The sequence below is a fragment of the Scatophagus argus genome, chromosome 18 (genome assembly GCF_020382885.2).
Source record: "Scatophagus argus isolate fScaArg1 chromosome 18, fScaArg1.pri, whole genome shotgun sequence".
Lineage (NCBI taxonomy): Eukaryota > Metazoa > Chordata > Actinopteri > Scatophagidae > Scatophagus > Scatophagus argus.
The window spans coordinates 12,697,713-12,718,152 of NC_058510.1; the positions used below are offsets into that span (position 1 = coordinate 12,697,713).

The 20,440-nt window shown below is 40.9% G+C and overlaps 1 protein-coding gene and 1 long non-coding RNA gene across 3 annotated transcripts in view; one reads left to right on the forward strand and one right to left on the reverse strand.

Annotated features, from left to right (window-relative positions):
• LOC124050013 (cadherin-6-like) overlaps positions 1 to 20,440 on the forward strand; it is a 53,693-nt gene that overhangs the window by 24,711 nt on the left and 8,542 nt on the right. Inside the window, exons 3-7 of one of the 2 annotated variants that reach the window (XM_046372170.1) lie at positions 3,373 to 3,667; positions 6,133 to 6,252; positions 10,346 to 10,513; positions 12,650 to 12,837; positions 16,196 to 16,449. In XM_046372170.1, coding sequence (XP_046228126.1) covers positions 3,373 to 3,667; positions 6,133 to 6,252; positions 10,346 to 10,513; positions 12,650 to 12,837; positions 16,196 to 16,449 — 1,025 coding nt within the window. Of the gene's footprint in view, positions 1 to 3,372; positions 3,668 to 4,815; positions 5,152 to 6,132; positions 6,253 to 10,345; positions 10,514 to 12,649; positions 12,838 to 16,195; positions 16,450 to 20,440 lie in introns of those variants that run through there. The other variant, XM_046372171.1, reaches the window with a different exon arrangement.
• LOC124050014 lies at positions 14,113 to 16,329 on the reverse strand. Its single transcript, XR_006841525.1, has 2 exons — positions 16,169 to 16,329; positions 14,113 to 14,890 (listed from the first exon to the last, which is right to left on the reverse strand). It is a non-coding gene; the product is annotated as an uncharacterized LOC124050014 (long non-coding RNA).

Sequence of the window (20,440 nt, forward strand, 5' to 3'; positions counted from 1 at the left end):
CTCAGCCCACTTCAAACTGGAAGATGAAGGATGCAGGAATATTAATACATATCTTCTACTGTGGAAAAAAAGGGACAATCATTGGAAGTATTATGGTACCGCATAATGGAGGTGGCTAATTGGAAGGTTTTGAAGTAGCATGTCATTGATGATTTAATGGTAAAAGTGCATAATTGTTTATTTCACAGATAATTTACTGCTAAGAAGTCTTCTTTTGACATATTTATCAGTAATTGAGTCCTTCAAGCCACATTTTCTTAAAACATAAGGATTTTTCAACCTGATTCCAATGTAAATGAACTTGTTTCAAGTATTCTCTGAAATCAAGTTTTCTTGATTGGAGTACAGCAAAATTCGTTGTTCTTTTTTCTCACTCAAGATACACACACATGCACACACGCACATGCACACGCACACTCATCTTAGAAAATTATTTAACAACTCACTCTCTTCTGCAACCAGTTTGAAATTATTTCCTACTACAGTTGCAGACTGGCCTGTTTTTTGGGTTTTTTTTTTTAATAAAAGAATAGGTATTGTAATACATAAAGGTAATGTAATAAATACAACTTCCATATCTGAATGGTAATTATGAAGCTGCTGGTTCGCTTAAGTTAGCAAAAGCGTGGAAGTGAGCAATAGTCTGGCTTCGATCTTTCCAGAGGTAACAGAATCCACCTACCAGCACCCCTAAAGCTTAATAATGAACACATTGTATGTCAAAAAAGACAGCTTTATGCTAAGCTAAGCTAACCAGCTGTTTGCTGGAGCCTTTACATTTACTGATCAGAGATGGAAGGGTTACTTGACTTCTAATGAAAAGAGAGCTTATAACCATATTTATCAAATGTCAAACTAGTTCTTTAAGAAAATAAGGATTTTAGGTTTCTATTATAGGCAGAATAATTTGATAAAATGTTGACTTTTTTTTTGTATTGTCTCAAAAGTCCCAGTGGTAATGGATATAGCGTCATGCTCTCTGTCTTTTTTACGATTTGGTAACCGTATGAGGGCAGAGGAGAAAAGGCTAGCTATTGATGTGCCAGAGCTTCCCGGTGACCATACTGACTGCACATGTGGCTTTCTTTTCTCCCCCTGTGACAGTTTAATTGTATTTTCGATATAAATTGATCAAAGGGCCATTGTGAATGCACGTTGGGCTGCCACATTGATTTCCGGGAGAGGTTTTTTTTTTCCCTCTTAATTTGAGTGGAAGGGCAGCAGTAAATTCTCCTCACCAGCAAGTTGGGCAACTGGGAGGGACGAGGTCACTGCAGCAAGCGCTGGAGTTCGATAATCTGAGCCGCCTTGTGAAATCCTTCAGGATGGAGGAAGAGGAACTCTTGAGAACCACAAGATCGCTCTGTTTCCATAGAAATGACAGTTGACACAGCATATGTCACACTGTCTATCTCACATCTCAGCTGAAAGGAGGGGACCCAACTGTTATTAACTGAATTGTCGTGCCGGCAGAGATAGGCAGCTTGATAGACAATCATAGAAAAGGACATTGCAGCTATAACAGCGGGAGAAAGATAATAATGTTGAAGTGGATTGTTTTCAGCCAACTGAGTCTCTGTTTGGAAGCACATACTGCAAAGCAGAACTGAAAACAAATAAAATTCTGCAGGATATTCTCCTGGCCTGGTTAGACAGAGAATAAGAGAATAAGAAAGAAGTAAAAGAGAAAACAGGAGCTGTTTTGACCAGAATTCAAGTGGGTTAATGAAACATTGCTCCACAGTAGATCTCAAGATGCAAAAACTCTGCAACACACTCATATGGCTTGGTCAGACAGGGAAAGGAATGAAAACAGTCATTTTTACCAGCATTCAAGCAGGCGAACAAAATAGTGTTAAAGATGCTAATCCACAAAGCTGTTCGTCTCACATGTGCCAGCTTTGCCCTGATAAAACAGCATGAATTAGTAAAGCTTCCGAGCACCTGGGATGAAAAGCTTTTTAATATATGATGAGAAGGGAGACTTTGCAACGTGCTCCCACGTGACCCAGCTGCAACGCACAATATCCCCCCTCAGTCTGTCTACCAGCAGAGCCAAGAAAGCAGCACAGCAACAACTCGCGCTTAAAGGAAAATATGCATTCAAACTGTCAGAATCAAATGTGCCGGCTCACTTGAATTAACATGGTGTCAATAACAGACCTCGGTATTATGTCCTTGCATCTACTTATGGGGTTAAAGATGATGTTTTCTATGGTTTGTGCTTTGCAAACATATGCCCTCCTTTTGCCCTTTACCTCCCCCTGCAATTATTACCATGTCCTTGGTTATTAAAGAGGGGAAAGGGAAGTAGTCAGAGAAGCAGTGGGAGGGGAAATGACTGGACAAGCTTTTGATGAGTTCTCTGAGATAAATATGTTGGGGGGATTTGGTGGTGGAATTAAAATGTCAGCGCATGCTAAGCTGCTGTTCATGCCGAAAAAAATTAAACGGGAGATAGAGAAGCGGAGCAAATAATACAGAGAAGCTCTACAGACAAGTGGACTCTGGTGGTCCTCTGGCATGTTGGTCATGTTGTGTATCCATCAGGGATTGGCAGACGCAGACGTGCTCACACTCATGCTGTACTTCACAGACTTCGACCCACTAGCATTCTGGTTTACAGCGTTGTGAAAATGCTACAATGGCACTGCTGTAAAAAGTGTGATGGCAACCTGTATGCAACAATGTCAAATTTTAAACACTCTGCCCGTGTTCTTCTTGGCAGAATGTGAATTTCACAGGGACGAGGTGAAGCCATGAATGTTCACTGTCATTAACATGATGACAGTTTACTAAAGATGATATGAATCTGTTAAATATGACCAAACACACTTATCAAAGCTGTCACTGTTTCTTTACTAAGGCCCAGAATGGTCAGGTCACTGATGTGTGCACAGTGTATCAGAAATACTAAAGTGAGAAATATCGATTGTGATTCTGCTTTGAAATTTGATTTTGTTGACATCTTTGGTACAAAGTGCTCATTGCTGAGATCTTTTTGTAGTTGTTGTCGTTGTTCTGCACTTCTCAGAGTTCACCTGTCAGTCTCGCAGTTCAGCCGACACTGTGATGTTTCTCTTTTTTCTTGGATTTCATACAGATGAAGTTTCCGTTCACAGTGGCTATTTCTGCTCGTGCTAACTAGGAGACATTTGCTTGGAAAGAGCTGGCTGACGTTTGGTGTAGTAAATTAAGGAAATGTGAAAGCTTTCACAAACCAGAGTTTGAATCAATGTTTTACTATAACAATTAGCAAAAGAGAGCTGCAAAGTGGAAATTTATTAAAATGAAAATGCCAAAAACTGTTGCTTGAAATTGCTGTTTTGGTGCTGCAGAGATCTAAATTATCATGTTTTCTTTAATGCACAGCTTCACTCAGATGCAGATCGAGGAGATGGAAGCGTGAAGTACGTCCTCACAGGGGAGGGAGCGGGGACCCTCTTCAAAATAGACGAGAAGTCGGGGGACATCCACGCCACCAAGAGGCTGGACAGGGAGGAGAAGGCCTATTACATCCTCCATGCCAAAGCCGTCAACCGCTTCACTAATGAGGCGCTGGAGGGTCAGTCCGAGTTCATCATCAAGATCCACGACATCAATGACAACGAGCCGCGATTCACCAAGGACCTGTACATGGCCCAAGTCCCTGAAATGTCTGACATTGGTAAGGTCTTCATGTTGTACACCGATCAGCCACAATATTAAAGTCACTGACAGGTGAATAAAAATAATCATGTTTCGATAGTTGTGAAAATCTTGCGGCTGATTGGTGTATACCTACGATGTTGATTTATTATGTTGTCTTCAGTCCAGTTCCCTGCTGGCTGTTATTTTTCTGAAATTTTGTTTCCAGTCCTTTGCACACTTAGCAGGCTCATCTTTGTAACTGCATTTTGGTTTGTCATTTATGTATGAATGCGTATTTTCAACCTGATTGGTGCCAAAACTAGCATCGGCATCCGTATACATACTGCTGTTGAATAGCTTGACTGCTCTCCTGAATGTAGCGTCACAAATGAAAACTGCCTCAGAAAAATGTGATACAGTATATCGATACAGCCCTCACCCGAGATAATTCTGCTACACAGGAAAATGAACAAGTTAGTAGATAACAAATAAACAAACAAAAAAGAATGAGTAAAAATAAATAAATAAATGATAAAAACATAGACAAAGAAATAATGAATGAATAAGTAATAACTGATTTTTTTGAGTGTGTACAGCAGGCAGAGATAATTGCATTTAGTGCGTAAAACCGTATTTATTGATCATAGCAGAAAATAACTGAATGTTTACACAAATTAGGGTGTGTGCTTGTGAGTGTGAGGGGCTGGATTAAAAGTCTTGTGATTCAAATAGAATAAAGACATTTTAAAATGCCAGTCCTACTGGATCAATGGGACTTTATCAATCATAATAAAGCTGCAGACTCAACAAAGAGTGCTCAGCTAATTAATTGAGAGACTATGGAGCTGTTCTGTGAGCAGGGAATAAACAAGGTAAAGTGTCCCTGTGACGGTTAAAGCACTGGTGCAGATAATCTTTTAAACATAGTATTGTATGTTGTTAAAACAGCATTTAATTTAATTGCCAGCATTGTCAGTTGTGTCATCACAGTGAATAATTGCGGATTCCATCTCTGCAGTGCCATTTTCTGAAGACCATTCACTGTTTTAGAATAATCATTTCTTCTTGTCATTCTGCACCAAATTAAACTTTAATACACTGTGCACTTTGGCTCGAGCTCTTAGTCTAAAAGTACATACTGGCCTCATGAATATAGATAAACAATATAAAAAGGCTTCTAATCAATACTGGCATGACAACATAGAGTGAACTCTGCGTTCTGCTTCTTTTGGGAGCAGAGGGACATGTGACAGAGTTGTCACTTGGTTCAGCAACCCCGAGAGAGAGGCCGGCACTTATCTAAGGGCAGCACAGGCACCCATGGCAACAACCAAGGTGTGATGTCACCGCTTGGCAGAGCATGTGTTCACGAGTGACTGCGTCGAGACACTGCCCCCTTAAATGTGACGTGCACTTTGAGTTTTATTATAGTCTCACGGTTTTGGCATTTGTCTCTCGGACTCGCAGTCAGAGACGACTTTGACACGTCCATTCTTTGACAGCTGAATGATTACAATAGAGGTAATTTACTCCTGCTGCACAAAAACTGTGATTATTCCTGAGTTGTTTGTCAGAAAATTCTTTTCTCGAAAGCTTAAAGTTGGTGATGAGACGGCTGATGTGGATCAGTGATATTTTTCTAAAAGCTGCCATGTCAGAAAAGCCTCTTTGAGTCTAATTCCCTAGTTAAAGGTATTAGCGATCAAGGTTCGGTGAACTTGCTCAGAAATCTTCCCGAACTGTCACTTACACCAAATCAGACAGCCGTGGTCTTTCTCTCTCTACTTTTCGGTCCCTGAATTTTTCTTCGTCACGACATCCTTCATCCATCCAGATCACATCGATTTTAAAGGAGGGAAACTCTCTTCTCACCACTTACAGATCATAACTGACATCAAATTAGAGAAGTTTCATGGGGTCGTTATCCCATTGTATTGCACAATTCTATATTTATACCACTTTGCCATTAAATATTTCTACTCAATTAATTTTCTTCTGAATGTAATGAGGCAACACTTGGCCCCGCAAGGCGCCATTTGGGAGGTAGCACTTGGCTAACCATTTCTCTTTGTTCTACTGAAATAGGGCTTCAGCCCTCTCTGGAAGAGAAAATGGATCACAGTTGTTTGCCTGCTATCAGATATTTGGCTTCTTAGACACTCCAGATCTGGGAATGTACTAATAGGCTTCATGGGGTTTGCAAAGTGCCGGTGTCAGAGCAGTTTGTATGCTTAGAGAGATATACTTAGAAAAATACATTAGGACTTATCGATTACCCGCGAAAATCAATCACGCATAAGGGTATAAGTGACCGAAGAATAAAGATTGGTTTGGGTAATGCAAAGGGACAGAAATGATCAGTCTCATTCTGCATGAGCATGATTAGAAGAGGATCCGACACCTCATCAGAAGGTGCATCAGCTTAACCAATTATGCAGCAGGCAATTTTCAGCCGTATTGAAGAGTTGATCTAAATCACCGTCATGAATCTTTCTCCCTCAGGCACATCGGTAATTCAGGTGACAGCCACAGATGCAGACGACGCCACGTATGGAAATAGTGCCAAGGTGGTATACAGCATCCTGGAGGGCCAGCCGTACTTCTCTGTGGACCCAGAGACCGGTCAGTAACAAATTAAATGTAAAATCCATCTAAAAATACTTTCTTTGCAGTCAATATACATCAATTTTTGGCCTACTTTGTATTCTTGCCTCCTTTATTTCTCTCTTAAACACAGCGTGATGTCTACTTGACTACAGAAAACTCATGATGTTCATTCTGTCAATGATTAAGTGTTAAGAAAAACCAGTGCTGTGATAATATTTCATGTTTTCTGAACTTTGACTTGTTTCAAAATGTTTCTGCTGCACTTTTTAAAAGCCAGAGCGTTCATGAAAACTGGGACTTTGAGGCTTTTTACTGAGAAGCACACCACAAAAAAGAAAAAACCTGTTTCCAATAGAAACCAACTGTCTTTAAGAATTTTCTACAAATGATTGCCTCATCTTGAAGAAACATTGCTTGATTTTATAAAATGCTTGAAACAAATGTTGTTTCCTCTTAAAGTCTTATCCAGACAATAAGTGTGTAAGGAGATCTTTCCTGCTCAGCAACAGTGAAATCTGATAGCACAGCAATGTCTCAAACATCACTTGAACATAATGGCTCAGTGTTTGCCCTTCAGAACGAAAACACAGGGGTTTCTTTGTAGACTCATGATTTTGCACCCATACAAGGAAAAATCCATCATGAAAGTGCAGCTTCAGTAGGCCAGCTTTCACTAATGCCATGAAGGGTGTTGCTTTCTGACTAATGTGCACAACTCCTCACTCTTTCTTCAGTCGGAAAAGCTCATATCCTCCCGCTCCAACAATGCTAATGCCATTAGACTCTCCACCCACATATGTATCCCAAGTTTACACCCTTCGCCTGGAAGTGGCCATTCTGCGAAACATATAAATTACCAACCGAAGCAGAAATAGAGGAGCCAAGCTGAGCTTTACCAGGAAAGAAAATTAAAACAATTTATCACAAAATAAATCCTAGACTGCTGTAACCGAACCAAAAATACCAACACGCCTGCCTCCTCTCGCAGTCTGACGTCGAGGGGGATTTATAGTCGAGAGAGTGGCAAATCACCAACACCAAAAATATAGCCGCTTGCTAGTTTTAATCATTAATGTGCACTTTGGAACACATCCCGCTCTTTTCTCGTTTTTTTTTTTTTTTTTTTTTTTTTTTTGCTTAAACAATAGGGAAATGACAAAAAAAGCCATTTGCAGATTAGCGTAGGGATTAACAGTAATATGGTTTATCCCACATGTGGTATGTAAGCTGACATCCCCTCTTACACAAAGACATGCCTGGACATCACATTATAAGCAGGATTTGTTTCTGCTCTCCTCCTCTGTGTCTATGTATTGTAGTCATTAAGCAATAACAAAAGTAGACAGGGTGATGCCACTAGACAGCTGCACGTTTACTTCCCTTCCTGCAACGATGTCTGAATGATCGCTGCTCTCTTAATATTGAGTTGTCTGTGAGATGTATTAGGAGGTGGGGGGAAAAAGAAGGTGCATTGTGCTTGCATTTTGTTTTGCCGCTTTATGTGTAGAAGGGAGAAAAGAGCAAGTTGGAGGGCCTTTTGAATAGCGTAGGCCAGTCTGATCTGAGCCTGAGTGATGCGCCACGTCAGCCTCTCCCTCTTCATTATTGTTTGATATGCAGTGAATCATCTATTCAGACTGAAAGTGATGAAGTTTGTCAAAGCAGTTTATTTAGGGTGAAATGTTTTTTTTTTTTTTTTCCTTTTCTTCTCCTACTCCCACTTCATCTTTCTGTCTCTCTCGCCCCACACCTGCTTCTTTTTTATGATGCTCCAAATTCAAATGTGTAATAGCAGACAGGATTTAATACCGGCTCTGATGAGAGATGAAGCGCACCTTTTGAATATACTGCCAATTACCCCTTCACTCAGGCTCTGTCCTAACTCCAAACTAGAGATCTAACGTGTCAGAGTGGAGAAGTCAGCAACTGCTCAGCACATGAAAGGCTGAACATTAACAGAGTCTTAATTCCAACGAGGAGATAAATGATGCCGAATGCATTTGGAGGCAAATGCTGCGCTTGGAAAATTAAAGGAATACTCTGTGGTTTCGGTTGATTGGCCCTTTGGTCCACTTAGTAGTTAAATCATCAGAACACAGACACAAAATGTGCTCCTGCGTGGCTTCTGAGCTCCATGCCACTGCACATACTGAGCAAGAGCACTGACCTTTATGTAATAAAAAGTTCTTAGTGTTTTAATTCTCTGGCCTGCAGATACATAAATCTAAAATAATGAAATATCATTAATTCAATACTGGCCTATTTTTAGAGATTTTTTTCTATGGGCGCAGTGATCTTTGAATATATGCATCAGAGGTCGACAGTGGATTTTCAGAGGTTGATATCATAACCATAGTTTGTAACAGGAATAAACTGATCATTAATTCAGTTCATTAATCAGCTAATATATACAGACATATTCCGTTTGCATGCACTTTATTGATTACACCATAGACTGTATAAAAGAAGTGGACATGGGTATGAGAAGTGTGGCCAGTGCAAAGTGCCTTAAGCCTGCATTCCTTCTAAAGCCAGCAGGCCTTACATATGTAAGCCTGAGAAAATGGCCCTGCTTCTCACTTGATTTATCACCTCAGTAAAATTTCCTTGGTTTATGGTCTCACTTGGTAATTTCAAGGCTTCTTGAATACAGTATGATGTTCATTTTGTAAATTATGGTCCTATTTGGAATAAAATAGTCCATAAAGCAGGGTCTGCTTTTTGGAGTGGCTACGTTGTGACTGACAACCCTGGCAGTGAGGTTGCTGATATCTCCGGATGTGCATGGTGTCTATGGATTCTCGGTAAGATCCAGCCTCCCTCCTCCCCAGCTCCACCGTCTTGACCAAATATGGTCACATCTGGCTCCCAAAAATCAAGATGGCAACAACCAAAATGCTAAACTCCCTGCAAAACAGTGGTCCACAAACCAGTGGGTGACAACTCTGTGGCTTTGTGCACTCCTGAAATACAGTCTATGGTTGATACCACGATACTATGGTCAGATGATAAACTGCATATGTTGTAGTGGTTTTTCTTCTGTAAAGCAAACGTATGTCTTTTAGAGCTTCTCTATCTAACACTGTTTATGTTAGAGTTAGAAACTACCTCTAAATAGAACTGATAAACTTAAGCTCATCAGTTTTATTTTACACATTTTCAGACTTTATGCTCCAGCCAACCAAAAAGTTGTTAGCTGCTGCAAGAGGACACTGTTGGCCAGCACCAAAGGGTCAACGAGGTTGTGAGGTCCTCTTGTGCTGAGTACATCTCAGCTTTATAGAAAGTGAAGAGTAAAATGGACAAATGAGCTGCTGCTGATGCATCAGAGTCAAGTAAATAAAAAAAAAGTGGTTAAACTTTAAAATTTTGTGCTGGAATTCTCAGCAAGGTCACTCAGCAAGGTCATTCCTTTCCAATTAAATATTGATAAATTATCTCAAGATTGCAACTCAAATGTCTGTAAAATATCAAAAATAGTGAAAAAAATGCACATTATAATTTCCCAGAGTCCATCTATGGGCTTTCAAATTATTATTATTATTATTTGGCCTTCGAATTCTCTCATTTCAAAAGATGAAACAAGAAAACTGACGGCATATTTGCTGAACCAATTCACTGACTATTAAAACATTGTGTGATTAATTTTCTGTCAGCCGTTTCAAAATTATTTTTTTTCACCTATTGTACCTTGTACATGCTGTGATTTTACTATGTTGGTGTATTCATGTACATATGATATCTATTGTATGCCCATCTGTCCTGGGAAAGAAATCCCCCCTCTGTTACTCTTCCTGTGTTAAAGGGTGTTTTGGGGGGAGGTTTTCCTCATCCAGTCAACGGTGTCAGGTTAGATGGTGCAAATTATTTGTGTTATTGGGCCATGCCAGTAAAATTGACGTAACTTGACTATACATACTAAAATTGAAATAAATCTAAAAGTTGAAAAAAGATCCTTGTGAGTCTGCAGATTGTAAAGCCGTCTAAGGCAAACTGCAGGCTATAAACTTTGTAAATACACCTGCTTTGGCTGTTCAGTTGTCAGATGGACATTCCTGTAAAATAAATTCTCAAACCTGAATTTACAAACCTGTGTATTTTTCCCCAGGTCTGATCAAGACAGCCCTGCCTGGCATGGACAGAGAAGTCAAACAAAACTACCAGGTCGTGATCCAGGCTAAAGACATGGCGGGACAGATGGGCGGGCTCTCAGGAACCACGACGGTCAGCATCGTGCTCTCTGATGTCAACGACAACCCGCCACGCTTCACCAAGAGTGAGTACAGCCTCCTGGAGACCCACCCACACACAGATAGAGTGACCAACACTCAGCACATGAAAACCACTTGTCAGAATGAGGCGGTGCCAGGCAGGCAGCCCCCATCTGGTGTCACTTTCAAAATGAATTTGGATTATTGCAGGGAGCTCTGGGTTTTGTGCGACTAAAGCGGGCCTCTTAAAGGCAGCGAATAATTAAATATAGAGCCATATGACAGAGCAAAGGGTCCTGCAAAGTGCATCAGATCAGCCCTGTAATCCCTATTAAATGAAGAGAGTACATTCACTGAGCTTTATCTCCCCTACTCTTCCACTCTCTTTGTCTATCTCCCACTATTAAGTCTTTTTTCCGCTGCCTTTTACTCCATCAAAACTAATGTTCTCTATTTAGTGCCATCCTTGGTGCACTTTTTCCCTCTTTTTGTTGCTCTCTCACTCATCAATCATCAATCCTTTCTTTCTACTCCCTTCCCGCTCTCAGTCTCAAACATCTCTCCCTTTCTTCTCTTACCCTCCTCCTCCCCCTGTCTCACTTCCTCTCATGCATCTGGCAAACAGCGAAGGCAGCCAGATCAGACTGACAGATTACTGGTGTCATCGTGTTTCCCCTCAGTAACAGCAAGCGGCGACTGTACAGTGGGCGAAGTGTGTGCGCGGCCACGGGCGCACGGCACACACGCGACCGCAGAACTCCAGCCGTCCCCCCATTTATCACTACCTCCTCCCACCAGCTTGAGGGGGGGGGTGGGAGGATGGGGTGGGTGAGAGACAGACGCTGTCATCTCAGCCCCTCCACCAATGAATGAACAGTGAGAGGACTGAGGGAGATGGATACGACAGGGATGGAGGAGGTGACAGGAGGGGAAGATAGAGAAAGAAAGAGGAAGAGTGATGCGGGCGAGAGAAAGACAGCCTGTGATGGAGGAGGGGAGGGGAGATAGACAGAGGGAAAGATTGAAAGAGGGAGAAAGAGGAAGAGATATTGTAATGGGACACCCAGAGGAGGTAGAGTGTCAGGAAGCGATATCATTGTTGTCTGCCAGAGTGATGCCTCTTCTTTTCCACCCAATGCTAAATACCTGTTAGCCTAGGGAAACCTTCTCGTTGTGCGTCGCTTTCAGTGTGTGTGTGTGTGTGCGCGCGTGTGGAGTGTCAGCGTCACGGAGACCTGCCGACTCAGGCGTTGCCAAAACACTGTCAGCATGTTTTATTAGTGTGTCACTGCTGTTTGTCTCCGCAGGCTGTGTGTATATCACACCCGCTCCCTCCTGCAGTCCAGCTATTTATTTAAGCATACGAGATGCAGCTGGGGCCGCCATGGCCGACAGGCAGCCATCAATTTATCCACCTCAAACCAGGAAATCATCTTACAAAATAAAAAAAAAAAAAAAAAAAAAAAATGGAAGGAGAAGCAATTAATTTATGTTGAGCAAATTGGCCCAGAATTTATGTTACATCTTAAACTTCAAGTCAATACCGCTTGTAGCAACTTGCGTAAAACACCAAACGTCTGTTCTGGAAATGAAATATGTGTTAGCGCATATGAAATGTCTGCTCCACAGTTGATCTACAAATGTTGCCGCACTAAATCTCCCACTCGACTTCGCCTTCTCCCTTTCACACACTCTCCCTCCCCAGCTGCCTCTTATGTTGCCGCTCTCTGATTGGCTCTGACTCACTCTCTCTCTGACATGCTCTTCTGTATTCTCATTCTCTGACTCACCCGCTGACACGCTTTCTTTTTTCACTAACAGAGTCGTTAAAAAAATACTCAGGTTATGGCACTCGTTGGGTGGAAGGGGTGGTGTTGTTTCTTGGCTGGTGTTTATTATTATGTTTTGTAAATCAGTTGAGGTGGATTCTATGGCTTTAATGCTTCTCAGGTTAAGTTTTTTTTTTTAATTTTAAAAAAATCTTTTTAAGAAAATCATTAATTTACTCCTTACATCAACTGCATCTTTACATGTAAAGCTGAAAATGGCCCTGATAACTCTGACTCTGTTACACTCCCTGAACACTTCACTTTTCCTACATTTCTTTTTCCTTACACCTCGACAGTGTGTCTCAGACTGACCCATTCCACTTTTCATGGAACCATCAAATCACACTGACAGATGAAACTGTTTCTTTGCAGCCCTCTATGAGTTCAGAGTGCCCGAGTCCATTGAGCCCGGGTCTGCGGTGGGAGTGATCCGGGCCATGGACGCCGACATAGGTGAGAATGCGGAGATGGACTACAGGATCATTGGGAGCGATGGCCCCGGCATGTTTGATTTCACCGCCAATAGGAGCACGCAGGAGGGCGTCATCGTGCTGAGGAAGGTCAGGGACTCTCTGTTGGTGTTCGGTGAGGGGTGTAATGGGAAATTGTGAATGAGTGTGGTTTACACTGAGGATGAGGTTTTGTTTGTTTTCTCCTTTTTTTTTTTTTTCAAAATATCCCTTTTTTCCACAATTTTTCTCGCTTAAATTTCTCTCTTGATAAAAATATTGATACGCTCATTACATTACAGTTACAGCAGTAAGCTTCATGGGAAACAGTGAGTCCTTTGTTGCACTTTATTTTCGCCCTGGATTTCGCCTTTCAGACTTCTTAACATTCTGATTGGTAGAGCTTATTGGGGCCTCTCATAGCCTCAGAGGGAACCTTTACAATAAAGGCTTGTCTACACAGCAGACATTTCAGATGTGATTTTCTGTCATCTGTCTCTGAAGGAACAGAAACACTTTTATTCTAATCAGTGCAGCTTTCTGCACAGGCTGCACAACAGCTCGTGATTCACTCACACGATATGTGAGAATAAACAAAGATAAGTTATGATCTTTAACCCACTCAACAGCAGAGCATGTTGGAGTTGGTTACCTTGCTGGAGAGCTGTCGCCTACAGCTACCAGCTGTGGCTGCCGCTTCTTCTGTTTTTTTGTTCTTTTCTTTTTCTGAAAACGACCACATTTCTGACAAACAGTCACTGCCAGCATTAACAGTGGTGACAAATGTGTTTGATTGGTTCACATTAAAAGCCAATCTGGGTTTTGCTGGTTCAAAATCTTAAATGTACAACAGCAGCAGCAGCAGCAGCACACGCTGTAAAATCGCTTGTGTCTGAAGGCAGCTTGAATCGAGCCATGGAATGGCAGACTCCATTACAACCATATAAGAAGTAATTACAGAATGTAAATACACTGTATGACTTTGCTGAAAAAACAGTATTAAAAAAATGAGGAAATCTTATATACTTATATACTATACTGACCTTATACATACCCTTTTTTAGTAAACAAGTAAATTCATTACCTGTAATTACATCAGGTTCTTGCGAATGAAACAAACTATTTTAAGTCGGGTCAGTGCATTACTAATGTGGCAAATCTGCAATTACTATGGACATTACTTTAGCATGTCATCATAATGTATTATTTGCCAAACTGATGTAACTAAATGTAAAAAACAACATTCATATAGTTTCACTTTTGTTTTTGGTGTGTTTTTTTTTTTTTTTGTATGTGTGTGTTTGAGAACCCTTCACTACATGTGAGTATCATTCTTCTCATTTGGGCAAAAAGGTCAAACAAAACAATAAACTGCACTCAATAAAGTACATAAAACTTTTTATTTTCATATGCCCTGGCAGCCAGAAAATGGACAGCAGAGTTATTAGATTTCACCTTACACTTGCCCACACTCCCAGTACATGTGTTTCGAGTGAGATTCATTCTTCCTCTCAGCTGAGACCAAAGAAGAAATATTGATGCTCGGTATGGATCGCAGCTTTCAGCAGTGTGCTGTGGTGTGTTTCTGATGTATTCAACAAAATCTGGCAGTTGCCTTATCATTCAAGCGCCCTCTCTGCAGCCTTAGATCGATCGTTTCCATCATGCCATCATTAAGTGGAGGATGACATAATTGCCTTTTGTAGCCGCGGTGGTGCTCTAGTAGATGTGGTGTGCAGGCAAAGTGTGTGTGTGTGTGTGTGGTGAGGAGGAGGGGGGTGGGGGCATGCCCCAATTCTGAACCTACTAATTAAATGGGCTTGTCAAGTGGGAGTGTGTCCCATCTCTGCTTGTACCGGTCCTTCAAAGCAACACATTCCTCCCACTGACGTGCGATCTCCCTGTGCCTTAACAAGAAACAGCGAAAATCACTGACTCATATTATGCTATTTTTCATGGCTTCAGAAAATGACTCGTTCCAAGTGAATTTTTCAAGCTTTCATTGGCCGTTTCCAACACTCATGGATCCGGGATCCTTTCATGTGTACAGTAGGCAGCGTGGAAGCTCACTCTGATCCAGCTGGTCCCGCTCAGCACCAGGCGCACATTCATTAAAATGCACCAATTATTTCCATCAACAGGGGGATACCTTCAGTGGCTGCAACTTAAAAAAAAAAAAAAATTAAACATCAGAAGAAGCAGCATAAAAGCAAAAACATACATAACTGTGCTAAAACGCACAATGACACACAATGACAACACTGACAGTCATGCAGGAATCAGGCTACAAGTCATTGTGCCCGGTCCATACAGGATGTGAGAGCAGTATACAGGAAATGCAGGATTGTAAATGTAGGACTGTAGGGGCTCATTCATACAAAAAAAATATCAAAGCTGCTTTCTTTTAAGTTAAAAAATGAAAGAATGAAAGCATGTGTTTCAACAGAAAAAATCTGGCATAAATATACATTTAATTACAAATGATACATATATTCACTGGCAAACCACAAAATTAAGTCAATTAGAATATAATGTAGTTAAATGTATATAATGTAGTTTTTAATGTAGTCGCCATTTCCATCTTTGTTTTTCTTTGAGAGAATACTATTATGATATTATCTCATTTTTATGTTTTAACATAGATTCAGATGTGTACAATACACCCTTACAAATGAATGGTGTTTTTTTTCTATTACAGTTTTTTCAATCTTGAAATCTTGCTACTCACTGACAATCCAAACCATATTTTGTCTGCTGCTTGTGCACAAAGCTGATGAACCGATGTATTTATTTAACAAAAAAAAAAGAAAAAGAAAGAAAGAACAGATGTAATCCAGCCAACATTCAGAGACAACTTTTCACCGATTGTTTCATAGAATGTGGCGGAGATCAGGGAATCAAGTCGAAAATGCACAAATTGCACAAAAATTTGGTGTCTATGTACGTGCCTAACGAAAGTAAATTTTGTACATTAACCCAACCATGTTGTTGTCATATTAGTTTTCGACGAAAATACCACATCAGTCACATTATACAGGATGTGGCAGCAGCTAAGTGGTTGGATTTTCCATGTCCAAAAGAGCACAGCCCTGATCTGTGCAGGAGCCCATGTGTGTCCATCAAAAGTCTTGTTAGTGTCCTTGAACAAGACACTGAGCCTCTTCACACATGCTCATTAGATGATGCTCTGGAAAAGATTGTCAATTTAATTGATAAAATCCCAATCTGACCTGAAATTAAATGTGGCATGATGCTCTCAATGGATATTAGTTTTCCCAAAATCAACAGCTGAACGTGTTTCTGCATACAAATGAATGTTTAAAAGTAAATGTTAAGAGACAAAACTGTGATTAGAGCAGAAGACAAAACATCACATGGGATTTTCTCTTTAATTCAAGAAGACTGAGAAACATTTAACCTTACAGAATATCAAACATCTCACCCATGCCTCTTCTTTCTGTTTTCGCAGCCTCTTGACTTTGAGAGGAAGCGTCAGTACAGTCTCCGCGTTCAGGTGGAGAACGTCCACATCAACCCTCGTTTCTTCTCCGTGGGCCCATTCAGGGACGAGGCCAGCATCAAGATCATCGTGGAGGACGTGGACGAGCCGCCGGTGTTTGAGCGCGCTAGCTACGTCATGGAGGTCAAAGAAGACGCTGCCAGGAACACCATCATCGGCTCAGTCAGCGCGTCTGATCCTGATGACAAAAACAGCCTCATCAGGTACTCATCAGGTCACATCTTAAGGGGCCACATAAATTAGTCTTACTAAAAGTCATATATATTTTACTTTAACCATTTAACAAATGATGCTGTTTTTTTGAATGCTTTTTAAGGTAGACATTGAAATGGACTCTCCAGTTGATAAATTTAAAGGTCAACTTCATCTGCATAATTTTCCAGGTTTTTAAAATGTAAACTCCCAGAGCTCCCAGGTTACAACCCTGATGCCCTCCCCTCCCTCAAGCCACACGCACAAAATTTTTTGCCTTCATCATCAGAAACTTGCGTCACATCGGAAATAGCATTTTAATGTTAAAACATGTTAACTTGGACCAGTGTTTGAGTATTTGTATTTGAAGCTACAGAGTGATACAAAAAATAATGGACCCACCCTTAAAGCTCACATTTGGTAAATAGTGTACTTGTCTACATAAAGTAAAATACATCATAAGAACATGACTAAAATATGATAAACTCAAGGTCTACTGAAATGGGACAGGACCAAAAAGCTCAGGGAGCAGCTAATAAGTGAACTTTGAGTTAATTTTACCACCAATACCATTTTCAAGCAGGAGGATATTTATCATCTGATAACTGTGAAATAAAACTTTTTAATATTTTTTCTATGGATGAATTAATTGAAGTAGTCTTAAACCCCTAATTGGAGAAAATATTTCTGCACAACACTTGTAGAACTCTATTCAGGCAATATAGGAGCTCTCATTAAGTGAATTATTTAAATATTAACCTAAAAGCTCCAAAGTGGATTTTTGTCCACAGATTATCTTCAGCATAAACATAAACGCAGAATTAAAATACATAATGAGGCCTTGGTAGAGAGACACATTTGCTGTCAGACATACCAAATGTGACTGAATGCGACAAAAGTTCACTTACACAACTTAGTTCACAGGGATACAAAATTATGCAAGTATTCTATTAAATGAAAGTAATGGCAGTGAGGTGTGAGGCTGCGCCATCCACTCTGTCTCAAAGACTTTTTCATTTTTATGATGCACTAAGGGAGTTGGCTCTCAAGGTTGAAGTTCCACCACTTTATTGCAGATGTCAAATATGATATCATTCTCTTTTATCGCCCATCATCAAGGAGGTAGCTACCCTGTGGCATTTAAAGTCGCATAGTGGAGGAGGAGGGCCCCAAGGCCTGGGGGCTGCCTGGCATGAGGAAGTCACTGAGACAGTTATCTTTATTAGCTCATATTGCTTGCTGCAACACATGCATACACGAACGCATTTAGTCACGGATGTACACGCAACAGCAAACAGCCCCCTTTTTGCTTTCTGTACACACATAAGGATGTTTTCTTGAATATTATACTGAAAGCTTTTCTAGTTTTCCTGCTGTATGGGTCAGTCTTTCTTGAACGGCTGCCAGTTCTTAAAAGAACTCCAGTAGGTCTTCAATGAATGGTTATAGTTCTGCAGTGTTTGAAAAACTGCTTCTAGTATGCAGCTTACCAACGGCTGACTCTGAGAAAAAAAACACTGAAAGCCTTACAAATAGTTTGGCATTGGAGACTGAATACACATGCAATATTCACACACAGTGAGTGTGGCAGGCTTGGGCTAAATCCATGAAGGTTAAAAATGAGTTCTTGACATTGATAAAACACAGTTTGATCTCAAGGTCCGTTTAGTACTTATTCTGGAGCTTTAAGTCCACATTAGCATATCCTGTAAAAAGAAATGGAAAACTGAATCTCTTTACTGTTACTGAGATCATGTGATATGACCAGAATGTGAGATCATCGGGGTTCCATAAAACCACCAACCAACAACATTTACATAAACAGCTGACATTCTGAAGTCTTGCCAGTCATACACCTGCACTACATTGAAACATAGTCATTTAATTGCTGTTGGAACAAGTGTATGGAACCTCAATGTCTAAAAAGATTTTTTTTTATCCCAGCATGGTTCAGGTCAAACTAGACACCTTTTGATATGCAAATCCCCTCATGAGTAATTATACCGGATGCCCAGTTCATCTAGAAACAATGTCTTTTAGAAATGCTGAGGGAAGCCAGCCAGGCCTGTAGCTTCAGTAGTGAGGGAAGACGAAATATGTCCCAACCCGTTGATCACTAACATTTCTGTAACCCTCCATGTCCTTCTGCTTGGCCTTCCATCCAGCCAGCTGCCTGCCTGCTGAGTGCAGCACTTTGGGTGCCCGGTCAGGACGAGGCATGCTGTTATCTCTGTGCCATTAATCAGGGGAAGGGTAAGGCCCAGCCAGCTGAATTATTGGGAATATTAGAAAAGCAATTAGTAAAGCCCACGGCCGACGCAGATTTAACGAGGTTAGAGTTACGGCGAGGTGGCAAGAGAGGAGGAGAGGCAGGAAGGGAGTGTTTAGATAAAGACACTAAAAGGGTTGATGCAGGAAAAGCAGCAGGGAGGGGCTGGGGAGGGGGGTGGGGTGTGTGGTGAGAGGAGAGAGCGGTGCAGCAGTGCATTGAGAGACCAGGTTCATAGTCTCCCCCTGGGGGTCTCCTCCTTCTTACGCCGGCCCTCATGATGCCTGCTACTCCATTAATCACACTGATGTATCACAGTAGTCTGGGAAGCGGAGAAAAACAACACGACTGGATAACCTGTTGGTTCGTGTGTGAGTGTATGTTTGTGTGGGAGTGCAAATGCTTCCATACATTCGTCATCACCACAGGACAGTCTATTCAAGACTGTTAAACTGTATACCATATAAAGTATGTTAAAGGGTCAGTTCAGCCAAATCACAAAATTGCTCACCTCTGGTTTAACTACCAGGCAGATATTTTTATTTTTATGGTTGCAGGTTTTTCAGATATTTCCGCTCCATCTTCAGCTACTGTGAAGATAGATACCTACCCAGCTGTTCAAAAGTTTAGAATCACCTGCTATAAAAGTTTAATTAAGTTGGCTCTTAAAAGGCTGAGAGGACTAATCCATATTTCTGAACTATCTTTTATGCTTTTAGGATGTAGAAAGGCCTCTTCACAATTATGTGTTTTGTATGAAGGGTTTGCAAAAAAAGTTTATAACGAAACAAAATGGTTCAACCAGATACCTCTGAACAACAATTAAAGAAGAATCTAAGGAATAAGGAGTCACTGGTTAAAAGAAATCAAAGACTTACCATGAAAATCTGGAGAGATTTAAATAGAGAGATGTTCCTTAATGTCAAATGCACACTAAGACCTGCAACTGGAGCTTGAATTAACTGCTATGTTGCTCTAGCAAAGCTATCCTGAAAACTCCAAAATAGAAATAGGTTAGATGAGTGTTAGCTGCTGGAATTTGAATACAGAGTATCAGATGACATATTCTATATAGACATAAGTAGTCGGGCATCTGAGCTTTAACCAACAGGGACTTTAATGACATCACATTCTAAATACATACAGCTTATAGATACAGCAAATAGATACAGCTTTGCAGCTATAACAGCTTCCACAAGATTGTGGAGTGTTTCTGTGGGATTTTTTGCTCATTCATGCAGTAGAGCATTTGTGAGGTCAGGCACTGATGTTGGACCAAAAAGCCTGGCTTGCTTTGTGCACTGGGGGAATAGAAAAAGGTCTTCCCCAAACGCTTGCCACAAAGTTGGAAGCATAGCATTGTCCAAAATGTCTTGGTATGCTGAAGCATTAAGATTTCCCTTGACTGGAAGTAAGGGGTCGAGGCCAACCCCTGAACAGCCCCATAAAGAGGTGTGTCCGGATACTATTACAGTATAGCATGGACTGACAAATCACAGTTTGAATCTATTCAGTCTAACCACTGATAGGGATGGGTCAAGAAAAAATGTCTGTCCGAAACATTTAGAGCCCAACTGCTTTAGAGCCCCACTGTTGGGGTTCAGTAATGATCTACAGTCACCTACCCTTTTGTTGGACTGGAAAAAAAAATTAAAAGGTAGTTAGTAAGGAAAAAGGTAACAACAGTATTCTCTGATGTCATGTAACCTTGTAGGGACTTTACTAAATACAAG